Source organism: Taeniopygia guttata, chromosome 1, assembly GCF_048771995.1.
Source record: "Taeniopygia guttata chromosome 1, bTaeGut7.mat, whole genome shotgun sequence".
NCBI lineage: Eukaryota > Metazoa > Chordata > Aves > Passeriformes > Estrildidae > Taeniopygia > Taeniopygia guttata.
In genome coordinates, this window is record NC_133024.1 from 100486404 (window position 1) to 100499077 (window position 12674).

The following is a 12674-nucleotide window of genomic DNA, read 5'->3' on the forward strand; positions in this document are numbered from 1 at the left end:
ATTGAGACAAAAGGAACCACATGAAATTGTGATTTTGCAACAAACCTCTAAACATGGTCTCCAGCATTTAGCACTGTGCACCACCTCAAAAACATGGAATGGTTTAGGTTGGAAGGGACCTTAAAGGTCATCTAGTTTCAACTCCTGTGAAATGAGCTGAGACATCTTCCACTAGTCCAGCTTCCTCAAGGCCTTGTCCAACCTGGCCCTGAACGCTTCCAGCGATGGGGCACCCACAACATCTCTGGGCAGTCTGTGCCAGAGTCTCACGATCCTCACAGTAAAGAATTTCTTCCTTGTATCAAATCTAAACCTGCCCCATTTTAGGTTAAAGCCTTCCCTCTTGGCTTATCTGCAAGCCTTTGTAAAAGGTCCCTCTTGCAGCTCTCCTGTAGCCTTCTTTAGGCACTGCAAGGTGCTATAAGGTCTCCCCAGAGCCTTCTGTTCCCCAAGCTAAACAGCCCCAATCCTCTCAGTCTGTCTTCATGGGAGAGGTGCTCCAGCCCTTTGACCATCTTCACAGCCTCCTCTGGGCTCACTTCAACAGCTCCCCATCCCTCCTATGTTGGGGCCCCCAGAGCCGCAGGGATTCTCATCATAGCAGAGGGAGAGAATCCCTTCCCTCTCCCTGCTGGCCATACTGCTTTGGATGCTCCCCAGGGTGCAGTTGGCTCTCTGGGGTGCTGGGCCATGTCAAGTTTATCATTTACCAATATCCTCAGGCTAACCTGTACTTTGTCATGGTAAGAGGATACAAGAAAGTTTAGATTTAAAATGCTAAATTCTGAATATTCATCTTTAAAATTGTCCTTAATACCCAAACTTCTGGAAATCGATGTGTTAATCTTCTTAGAATTTGTATTATACCATAACAGAGGCATGACTGCAAAACTAGGAATCTGAAGAGGCATTAAAGGGCTAAAAAAAAACCCCAAAATAATCAAGCATTCTTTTTTGACTTGATCACAAGCCAGAAAGTCAAGGCAGTTTCTGGTTTTCCCAAAACAATACAAAGACTTACCTAATTTTGTTACTATAATAAGCAAAAAGCTACGTTTATCATTTCCACAATTTAATTATCATGAAATCAAGAAATCCATCTCAACCATTTTCAGACTTCATTCTGATTTGAAAGCTTTCTCCAGCTGACAACAACCCATAACTTGTCTGTTATCTTAAGCCCCATAAACAGCAGTAGTAAAAACAAGCACGGTGCCTGGCTTTGAGCTCGGTAATCATGTCCTCTTTTCAAACTGGGTTTAAAAATACTGAAGCATACCAAACATCCACTGGCAAAGAAAATATCTGAAACAAGTATCTCAGTTCCAGAGAAGGCAGAGCTGATGCTGATAAAAGCTGACAGTTACTGTGTGAAACAGGATGGTGCACGCAGAAGCTCTGCTAAGTAAGGCAGCCCAGTACCAAACAGGAACACCATTGTAAACACCAGCTTTTCTCCTGCAAATTTTTATTAGCTACTAAGATTAACACAACTGCAATGACTGGTCTAGCACTGTTAGAAAGCAACACACAGACAGAATACAGCCTTGTACTGTTCTCATTTACCAGTTCCACACTGTCACTCTCCAAGCAAAGGCAAAACTAACAAGGAATGTTTCCCTCAACACACAAATTAGCAGAAAGAAATTTCTTTCTTCAGCTTCTGTGAGTGAAAGGCAGCAACAGTAGACTTAAGGGAGATAATCTTCAGCTGAGTGAAATTATTATGGGCAGATATTTTTCTGCAATAACAAAAACCTGCAGCTTTTCTGTGACTAAGGCAAAGACACTTGATTCAGCACAGTTTCTTGTGGCTGATCTAGCTACTAAATACTTGTAAAAAGTTTAAAGGGAAGGAGGGAGAAAGGACAGCAATCAAGTGGCAAATAATTCACTACCCCAAGTTTAAAAAAGTAACTTCCCTTTTGTTTTCCCCACAATCAGTTTCATAAAATCTATCACTGGTTTTGACTTGTCTGGAGGCATCAAAGTACCACTATTCATGGAAAGCACTGCCAACACCAGTAGGAAACTGAAAAATTTTAGAGAAAGCTCATTATCACGCTGATTTACATGGAAGTTTGTTTGTTTTCCAGAACTACTACTATTTTTGGCATACACTTCAAAAGCTTTAGAAATCACGTGATAAACATCTATAATGTGATAAACACTCTTCAAGTTGTTGAGATGCCCTCGATCACCTGTGGTTGAGCTACAGTTCTGTGCATAAAGGGTTGTTTTACTGAACAGAAAAAAAAGCCCACAAAATGCAAAGAATCCAGACAAATTTCCCTCCATAACATGACACAAAATAAAAAAATATTAGCTTAAAACAAGGTTAAAAAGCACTTCAAGAGTCTTCTCCTTGTGCTTTGTTTTAAAGAGATATTGAAGTCTTTTTAAACAAAATTTAAGCATAAAAGCAGTATATACTACAATAGACAGAGGGGTAAGTTCTGCTGTGATAAACTGGAGTACTTCTCTTACTGCTGGATTTAGCTGTACCATCCCACATCAGCAGAAGGCTAGGGATGTAGTCCTAACAGTGTCATTACTACTTCATTACATTTCAGATTTTTGCCTGTCATCAGAGCCCACTCCAGTTAAATAAAGACTATGCTAACCAAGGCTGGGATTATGTACCTTCAATATAATAAAAGCTGGGTACACATTTTAAAGTCGTGAATCCCACTGGGCTTTGCGCTCCAAGACATAACAGTTGTTGAACTACTGACTTAGACAAAACTTTAACTACTCTGAAGCATTACCAAAGAATACCTGAGAAGTTTCAATTCCACAACCCTGAACACCACAGCAGAATCACTGAGTACTACGAAGGATAAAAAAAGCATGAGTGGTTTCCCACAACACAGCGATCCAGTACTTGTATCAGAATTCATGTCTTGTTGCAGAGAACAGTGATGCAATTTTTGCTCCAGGCACGTTTCTATAACCAGCCCAACCTCCCAGGAAAAGGTGAAGATATTTGCAGCACTTCTGAAAGAAGACAGGTTGGGTGAAATTCTACTGTGAGACACATTTGACCCACTGGCTGCTCGTTGAATCCCCCTGACCTCAGCCGACACAGGCGCTGCTGTTCATATCCAGCCTGTGCCAGGGGGCAGGACAAACCAACAGCGGCAAGCCCCTCTCTTAGCTCGGTCTCAGGACCCTTGCTGCTGTTCAAAAGGCAGCCTGAGGCTAAAGCAATTCATAACCCTCCTGGAGTGCAGGCAACCAGAGCCTACTGTGTGCACAGATTTCACCTGCAAGTGGCAAACCACACTGAGACCCTCCTAAGAAAGACCCTACATGCACCCTTGCTGCCAAATGTTAGCCACATAACACCCTTGCAGCTGCTCCTCCACATGCATGGGAGTAGCAGCATGTCCCGAGTATGTCCAGAGCACAGGTTTGCAGCCAGAGTTTGAATTTGAGATGATGCTGACAAAAGATAGTTGGGCCATTGCATGTGAACTCCCCACACAGCCCCACACTCTCCCCCTTTCTGCAGCCCCTCATGGCAATGAGGTTTGTTCCTAGGAATGGAGCACCAGGTGACTATTGCAGGAGTGTCTGAATGCATAATTAAAGCACTCCAGAGGTGAGGAAGCCAAGATATTCAGGGCTGACTTTGGTGCACACTGGGCTGCAGAAGGGTATAAAATGCTGGCAGAGACTGGGCCAGCTGGTCTCCTGGTGTTGCAAGCAACTTCCAGGTGGAGCCCCCTCCCACCATGGAAGCCTGCAGCCTAAAGATGGGAAACATGGACTTTTTGATAGTGAGTGAAAAACACTAAGATCTGGTCACATGTGGAGATAAAATCCAAAAGCAGCTACACAAGTGCTTTGCTGCTTTGTAGGTGGACTCACCAAGGCTAAATACTGTTGACCTGTATTTTTCTAGCCAAACCTGCTTATAAGCCTTTAGACATAAATTTTTGATCATATCTGAGACTAAGTGGACTTGGCCACACCTAAACTCCTCTGAGTTTAGAAAGCAAGGGGGGGGGGGGGGGGTCTCACTGAAAGCTCATAACTGGAGAGACCATGACCCTATTGCACTATTATCTGTTTTAACAGACGATAGTTATTTACATATTGCATTACAGAAGTATTTAGACATTGAATTAGCAATAAATCAAATAATATTCATGCACATAATCACTGTACCCTACTACTTTTTCCTGGCCAAGAGCCTTCTCTTGACTTCTCTAACATAAGTCCATCTTGAGGAAACCAAAACATCTCAAGTTCTCAATTAGGTTTTGCACAAGTCCTTACAGTAAAAAAGCTTGACCTCAAGGCAAACCAGGAATATTATTTACCTTTTAACAAGCATGTGCAAGTGTAATTTAACAATTAAAAAAGCAATGTATGCTTACACTGATAAAAGAACAGCATGACTACAGAACATAATATGAGCTACCATATATCTACCTTAGTTTGCCAATTTTATGGAGGATGGAAATTAAACCGATGTAATTAACCCACAAAAGCAAACACTTCCTTTATTTTTGTTTAACCCAATTTTGAGACTGCAGTTCTAAGAGAAACAATTCTTACACCAATGAAGAACATGCTACACACAGCAACTTAGGAACTACATGCAAAAGACATTTGCATATAATTATTTAAGAAAAATAAATAAATAAAAGGACCTTTAGAATTTGCAGACTGGTAATGCATAGCCAGCACAGCTCTTTCCTCCTATCAGAGGAAAAAAAAAAAAAGCTGTACCAGAAGAATATTCACTGATATTAAGAATTCCAGAAAATATTGCAAGTTTGATTTAAAAAATTAATTAAACAATATGAAAAACAAAAAACCAAAACTCACTTTAACTGCAGTGTTTTCAAGAGCCATGTGATAATAATTGGTCATCAGAACTAAGGCAGTTCAATAGATGCAGTTGTGGCTCTCTTCAGAATAATCTTATATGTTCAAATTTCTGAAGTCATTTGTAATGGTTGTAATGGATGTAAAAGCTTCTAAGTCTATTCAGTGAGACTCAGTATGACTTATAATCAAACAGTGAGAAATATTACTTGCAGAGTAAGTTAAAAAACCCCAGAAACTCACCATTTGTGAGTTGTGCTGTGTTTCATCCAGAACATGAGGTTTGAAACCATTAAAGATGAAGGTGCATGAATTGCAGAATCAATCAATCACAGAATTGATTAACTAGGTTGGCAAAGACCTCTGAGATCATCAATCCAACTGTGTCCTGTACTTCATCAAAAGCCGCATGGCTGGCAAGCCAAGGGAGGGGATTCTCCCCATCTACTCTGCTTCTGCAAGACCCCACCTAGAGTGCTGCATCCAGCTCTGGGGTTTCCAGCGTAACAAGGGTGGGGACCTGTTTGAGAGGTTCAGGAGGACGACTGTGAAGATGATCAGAGGGCTGGGACATGTCTCCCAGGAAGATGGGCTGAGAGGGTTGGGGCTGTTTTGCCTGGAGAAGAAAAGGCACTGGTGAGACCTTATAGCACCTTGCAGTACCTACATGGAGCTTCAAGAAAACATGAGAGGGACTTTTTACAAAGTCCTGTAGTGATAGGGCAAGGGGAAATGGCTTTAAAATGAAAGAGGGCTGATTCAGATTACTGTGAGGATAGTAAGACACTGAAACAGATTACGCAGAGAGGTTGTGGATACCCCATCCCTGGAGTGTTCAAAGCCAGTCTGGACAGGGCTTTGAGCAACCTGCTTTAGTGAAAGGTGTCTCTGCCCATGTCAGAGGGGTTGAAACTGGATGATCTTTAAGGTCCCTGCCAACCTAAACTGTTTTATGACAGTAACATATAGACCTTATGCTTGTTACCGTCATTTAAAACTGGCCTCACACACTTGGCCATAGAAGGACTATAATACTGGTATATTAAAGGGCTTTGTTATCAGAATATTTGGTTTGATGTCACAATGCAGAGCTTTGCTGAAGACATCTGAAGTTGCTGTAAGTGTGCAGCACCACATAGAGATAAAAGACCAGGTCCCAACAGCTCTACTGTTTACTAAAGCAGCACTGTACACAGCCCAGCCTCTCATCCACCACCTTCCTGTTCTGAAGATGGTTGGTTTACTTCTCTTTGTACTTTTGTATTCTGTGGTGTGTGTATATATATATATATCTTAAGACTTCAAGCAAATACACCCCTAGCCATTGAGTGACCTGTGTGGGAAAAGAAAGGGAAAAAAAATATTTTAAGTACTCCTCAGAAAAACAGCAAACCCTGACTGCTGAAGTAAGCATCAGAGAACTAACCCTTAACTCCACCACTGCCCACTGTCACACCCAGGGGCAAAGATAAACTGCAGCAGGAAGGTATGATGAAGTTTGTTTAAAAGTTATTGCCCTCACCTGTCATTCCTGTCAGACACTTCACTCCCTGCAGCAGAGTCAGCAAGGGAAGCCGTGCCTCCAGCTAAGCTACACCGCTTACCACGATGTATATTATCGTAAACCAGTGACAAGTGTTTATTGCACCTGATGCACTCAGCCTTCGGGCTGAAGAAGCTGAAGAATCCCTGCCAGTTCTGAAGTGGGAACACTGGTCTTCTGAGGGCAGAGGGTTTCAGGGCAGGCAGCTGAGTGACAGGCAACAATGATTCCCCTGGCAGGTCCCAGAGCCTGAAAATTCAGATCCAGCAAATATATTTCCTCCTTCCCCTTTCACAGTGCAACATGAAGAAAAAGTTTCAGGGACAAGAAATTCAGGTTAAGAGTGGTTCAACTGCAGTACAGAAGTAAGGAGGATCTGTGTTTCAGTCTCTCTTTGGGCTCACTCCCAAGTCTTCGCTCTGGATGAAGACAAGTCTGCAGAGACAGGTAGCAGACCATGCATTTTGGAGCTGTCTTATCATGCAGGATATTAATTAGAGAAGTTAATATATAACAAAACAGCAGAAACATACTTCAAAATATTCCCCTATACTCCCAAATTATCTGACAGTTTCCTGGATTGTCAGAGGAATACTCACTTTTCTCAGGTCAGCATTTAGCTCTATTTTCAGTACACTACTTGCTCTCGAGCTTGTGTTCCTTTCAGCTGATTTTCATCCTGCTGACTGTATAATTTCTAAATGCTGTGACCAAATGGTTAAAGAAGTATTCCAAGTCTCAAAACAGAGGCTTGCACATCCCTCATAAGGGAAAAGTATGATCAGCTACAGAGACAGGATTTCATAAACCAAAATGGGAACACCTAAAACCTGTGTAACTGTGCTGTGTACACTCCTTCACTTAACAAACCCTATTGCCTGGCACTTCAGGCACTAAGATTTGATAAAGTTTTGAGCATACAATAAAAAGCTACATTTTTTCTATCTAACATCACCCTTCCAGAGGTACAGGTCAAACATTTGACTTTGACATCATGTTTGCTTTCTTAGTGCATTCAGAACAGAAAGATCCTTTGCAGCTATGAATCATTCTACCTGTAACAGCACTATAGCTAAGTCACACTCACCTATTCACTGTGTCTCTCAAGCTGTTTATAAATACACTACAGTGCCTATAGTCTGATTTTCTTCATGGAATAATTCTAAAAATTCTCAGTTAGCTCCAAGGCTCACTGTTCCTATGGAAAATTACGTTTATTTTCTGCAAAAAAGTTTCACACTGTTGTGCCCAGTTTTAGTTTAAAAATACTACCTTTCTTTCTTCCCAGAGATACAGTCAATGTATGCAATCATCCTTGTTTCTCCTCTATTAGGTAGGTATCATTGCCCATTTTTGGAAAACTAATTACTTTGCTGACAGCTTGTTTCTAGCCCACACTGAGCAAAGAAATCTTATTTTTCTTCTACCAAGTTTTTATTTCACAACTTTTCAGTTTACTCTCAGAAGTGCTGCAGTTCTCCTTTAGCAAAGCAAAACCTTAGAAAGCTGAGTGATTCCTTAAGATCGGGGTCACCCTAATCACCTGCAGGTCTGCAATATCTAACTAAAGGCACAAGTCATGCTTCCATTCATGATAAGATTTCAAATGATGGGAAGTCAGTAATGACGACACTCAAGGAAAAAATCACATATACTCTGATTATGGAATTTAAGTTTGTTTGCAGCACTTTTCTCAGTGTTCTGCTGAAAAACCATCCACCACAAAAGCTACCTGCAGACAGGAAAGAAGTTTCTATTGAAGTTCTTCATTGTACTCTGTCCTTAAAGTTTTCTGATTTTGTTACAAAAGGTACTTACAGATTCATACTAAGTAAGGTAAATAAACTACTTTGGAGGGGGTTGTCTAATGGCTGAGTAAAGGCTATAATTTCCTGAAATTATGGTCAGGGAAAAAGACTGATAGATAACATTTTTAACAAAGAGCCATGCTACTCGCAATGAGATGGTCTCTTGGTCTTTGCTGCTCAGTCATTAAGCATTAATAGATGGTTAATAGATGCTTCTACTACTAAACCAAGAGATGGCAACAGGCTAGCATCTCTTAGAGACCCTACCACTTGTTACAAAGCAAGAGGAATTGCTTTTCAAGGTTCTGCCCCTCAGCTACAGAAAGTAAAAATATACTGTAAGAAATATCTTCAGTATGGGAAACACCTGCTTAATATCTTACCCAGGCAGCAATAAAACTTCTTTAGATATTTTTATTTTTAAAGCAAACACACGGGAACTTCCTAACACTAAGTTTATCATGACCCATAGGAGTGTTCACATTAAAACTTACTCTTAATGGTGTTCTTCTTAAGAACTGAATATATGCCAGCAATCCCAGGCATACATTACACAAACTAAGAAGTTGTCCCCATAGCTGATCTCAAATTGTTGGTACAGGAAAGAAACCCACAGAAAGACTATGTTTAATTCTCATTTGGAACAATTTCAGATTATGGACTATTCAATTACTTTTCAATTGAAAAAAAAAAAAAAACTGATATAAGTGTGTTGAAGGTGTATCCAGTAAAAGACACCTTACTATTACAAAGTGGTATTAATCAGTGATAAAATTATCTTGGTCCAACAAGATGACTTGAATCAAAAATCTGCAAAGTTTAGGGCACATTTCTGCAGAAGAGGCACTCACTTCAGAATGCAGTGATTTAAGAACACCTTTAAATAGCTGTTTCAGACTCTCAGTACAATGCACAGCACGTGTGTGTCTAATACATTAACAGCACTATTAGTAGAAACAGCGGAATAATTTTGTGTGGATGAGTACATTATTCTTACCTTCAGAATGGCTATAAAAGAAATTGCTACGTTGTGTTTGTGTACTAAGATACACAAAGAATATATTACAAACTTGTCAACCTTGCTAGCAGAGACAAAACAAAAACCACTGGCTGGGAAAAAAAAAAACTGACAAAAAAGGATGTGAGGTTCCTCAATATTTGGGTGACTCATTGGGATGAAATGGACTCAATCACATGAGAATTTAGAATAAGACTAAAGTTTTAGGAAATATTCTTTAACGCATCTCATGAGCAAAACAAAGTTCTTGTGAAAGATGAACTGTAAAAGATGGACTTAAAGAGTACTTTTCATCTTTAGAGTCTGTGAATTTCTGGCATTTCCTTATGCTGGCTCATACAGATTGGAGAAAAAAACTATGTCTGCATGCCAGCAAAATGTCCACATACTCACCTTGATTAGTTTATAATACCTATTGACTTAGAGGCTTCCAATGTGTGCTCAAAAAGTTCACAGTTCTCTGCCATAGTGCCAAACCAGCCAGGTGTTTTTGAGTAGAGAAGGGACAGCAGCTTTCTTTTGAACGATCAGACAGACACCGGTCACCAGATGGAACCTGAACAGGGTGGCCAATACCCACAAGTCTTCCTCAGGGCCCTTGTTCAGAGCAATACAGGATCACTTTGTTCACACACAATTTCACTGTCCGGTCTGGAGTGAGGGTGGTGAACATGAAGCCTCTGTCCAACCCGATCAGAGGCTGGCGTGTCTTCGTGCTGCGTCTCACTCTAAGCTCCCCATCAGGCCAGGAGCTGGAAGAGGCTTCTTAGCAAAGCACCCAGCAGGAGCTCGGCTGTTCCTTAAGACTCGGTTGGAACTATAGGATCCACAGCTCTGCTGGGGCAACGCGCCGTGGCGACTCATGAACTCCTGTAAGAGCCTTAACTTTTTTCTCTCACCTTCTGCTCCCTGCGCTGGACGCATTCCATGAGGATCCCTTCGCACCCATCTCCCTGTCCCCACACCCCTTGCCAAGAGCCCCGCTCCCGCTCTCCCCCGGCGCCGCCTTCCCCCAGCGCTCCCGTCCCGTCGCTGCCGCCCGTGTCCCAGCACGACCCGGGGCAGGCTCGATCCGAGCCCCCGCCCCGCGTCCCGCCTCAGCCCAGCCCGCTCACCCGCGTCGTAGAAGGCGTCCAGCACCGCCGTCTCGCCGAAGTCCAGCTCGCCGAAGTTGACGGTGCTGAGCTGGGCTCCCTCGGCCTCGCAGGCCCGCAGCAGGCACTGCCGCGCCCCGGCCTCGGGGCTCCGCGCCCCGGCGCCCGCCTTGGGCGGGTCGTTCAGCACGTACACGGCCCGCAGGCAGCGCGGCCGCGGGGCTGCCGAGCCCACCTCGGCCGCCTCCGCCTCGGCCGGGCCCGCGGCCGCCAGCTCCGGCTCCGCGCCGGGGGGCGCCGGCTCCGCGGCCGCGCTGCCGCTCGCGGGGCTCTCCATGGCGGCGTCGAGGGCTGAGGGGAGCGGGGGCTGCCGGCAGGTGCTCAGGCGGGGCCGCGTCCCATCGCGAACCGCTGGGCGAGCCCCCGGCGAGGCGGCTCCCTCCCTCCCTCCTCGTGCCGGCCGCGCTGCTCTCCGTCCCGGGCGGGCGGGCACGCAGACGGGACGAGGCGAGTTGAAGGCGGCCGGCACGGAGCGGGACTCGGCTCAGCTGGGCACCGCCCTCCCCGAAGGAGACAGCCCGGGGAGCCCAGTGCGGAGTCCGGCTCCACCCCGCCGTGCCTTCCCGGGACAATGCGCCCGCTCCCGGCCGCGACCTCGGCGGCTCTGAGAGGCAGCGGCGCCGTCGGGGCGATCGCGCCCCGTTTATCGCGTTCCCTGCCCGCCCCTCGCCGCAGCAGCGCCCCCGCGCACCGCCCGCGGATCCGCTGCCGGGGAGCGAAAGCAGCTGCTGCCCGCTTGTCTTCCCTCTGCTCCATCGCAGCTTCCCCCCTGCTGAACCCGCCATCCAGTTGTTCACGCGACTTTGACCACATTTAGACTGTGTCAGAAGTTTCGGTAGTAGTTCATCCTTAAGTTCCTTCTCTTTTCTTAATAATCTCCCACGATCATGACAAAATCAGGTTCTAGTAACTCTGTGGCAATTCCTGGCTTCTTTATAAGAACCAAATTATTTTTGATTTTTTAAACACGTTTTTCTTATTAGCTACACTGCTGATAGCAGCCTGGGGTTGGCACTGCTATTGGTCCAGGCACAGGTGCATGTGCCTGGATAACTTAGTATCTCAGCCGTGTACCCCAGCTGTCAAAAGTCACCCCACGGATACCACAACCAACTAGAGATCAAGGGAACTGTGGAAAAGCACAGTCCTCCTGCAAACTTGTGTTTGAAATAGTAAACCTATCTAGAAAGCTTTTTTCATTTTATTTTCCACTCATGGTGACAGATGAAGTTTTAGACAAAGAGTGTCTTCACCTTTTGCTGCAGTGTGAAGACTATGTGGCTATCAAAGATTTTACCCCATGCTGTAATCATAGAAACAGACAACTGTTGAGGTTGGAAAAGACCTCTAATGTCATGGAGCCCAGCTGTTAAACCAGCACCACCACGTTCAGCACTTTACCTTATCCCCAAGTGCCACACCCACACCTGAACACCTCCAGGGATGGTGATTCAACCACTACCCTGAGCAGCCTATTTCTAAACCTCACCATCCTTTCAATGAAGTAATACAACAAAAGCAACAATCAAAGGCTTATAGCATGGTATTTCTCTCTCTAGGTGTCTCTCTGTTTGGGATTAAAATAGATGTATTTATAGAATATGAGAAATGCAAAGGTTTAAGTGTAATTTGCTTACAAGTTAGTAATAGGCCCTGCACAAAGTACTATAGGTGAATTTGAAATGAGCTGCCTTTGTCAGCATGGCTGACTCAGCAGGGGAGGAAATGGAAAAAGACTGGACACTTTCAGATGGCACCCACTAACACAAAAGAGGGTCCCGAGGCTGGAGCAAGCTGAAAGATAAGAGTGGCCTTATGGCCTAATGGCCTGTCCATGTGGACATGGATAAAGAATCCAATGAGGTGTTGGAAGATCCTAGACCACAAATTTATATTGGATCAAGAGGTACACACAGGGCATGTGAAGATCTTGTGCACAGACTGTGAGGGTATGAAGGCATGGGTATTTTTTTATTCAGAGTCCCTGTCCAGCAGCTCAAACTGAAATAAACCAAGTCTGCCTCAAACCCAGGGTCTGATCTCTGTGCCACCAAGGATTTTTAATAAGAATTGCAGTAGCCAGTATTTCTAAGAAACATTCCCAGCACGAGGATTAGGATAGTGCTGTGCAGTATTCATGTTTGCATAGTGGCTCATAAGGATTTTAGAGAGAATGTGGATAAATAATTTAACAGGCAAACCTATTTCTCATTTTGGACAGTTTGGGACAAATAAACCTTTGGACTTGGTCCACAGGTTGAGGATGTATATGTGTTTTTTTGACAGAAGTACTAGAATATGAGACTTTGGAA

The 12674-nt window shown here is 44.0% G+C and overlaps 1 protein-coding gene across 2 annotated transcripts in view; it reads right to left on the minus strand.

Moving 5' to 3' along the window:
* MAP3K15 (mitogen-activated protein kinase kinase kinase 15) overlaps positions 1 to 10977 on the minus strand; it is an 81867-nt gene extending 70890 nt beyond the window's left edge. For both annotated transcript variants that reach the window (XM_002193331.6, XM_072934423.1), the window contains exon 1: positions 10324 to 10977. In XM_002193331.6, the coding sequence (XP_002193367.6) occupies positions 10324 to 10639 (316 nt within the window). In that variant the 5' untranslated portion in view covers positions 10640 to 10977. The remainder of the gene's footprint in view (positions 1 to 10323) is intronic.
* Between the last annotated feature and the right edge of the window lie 1697 nt (positions 10978 to 12674).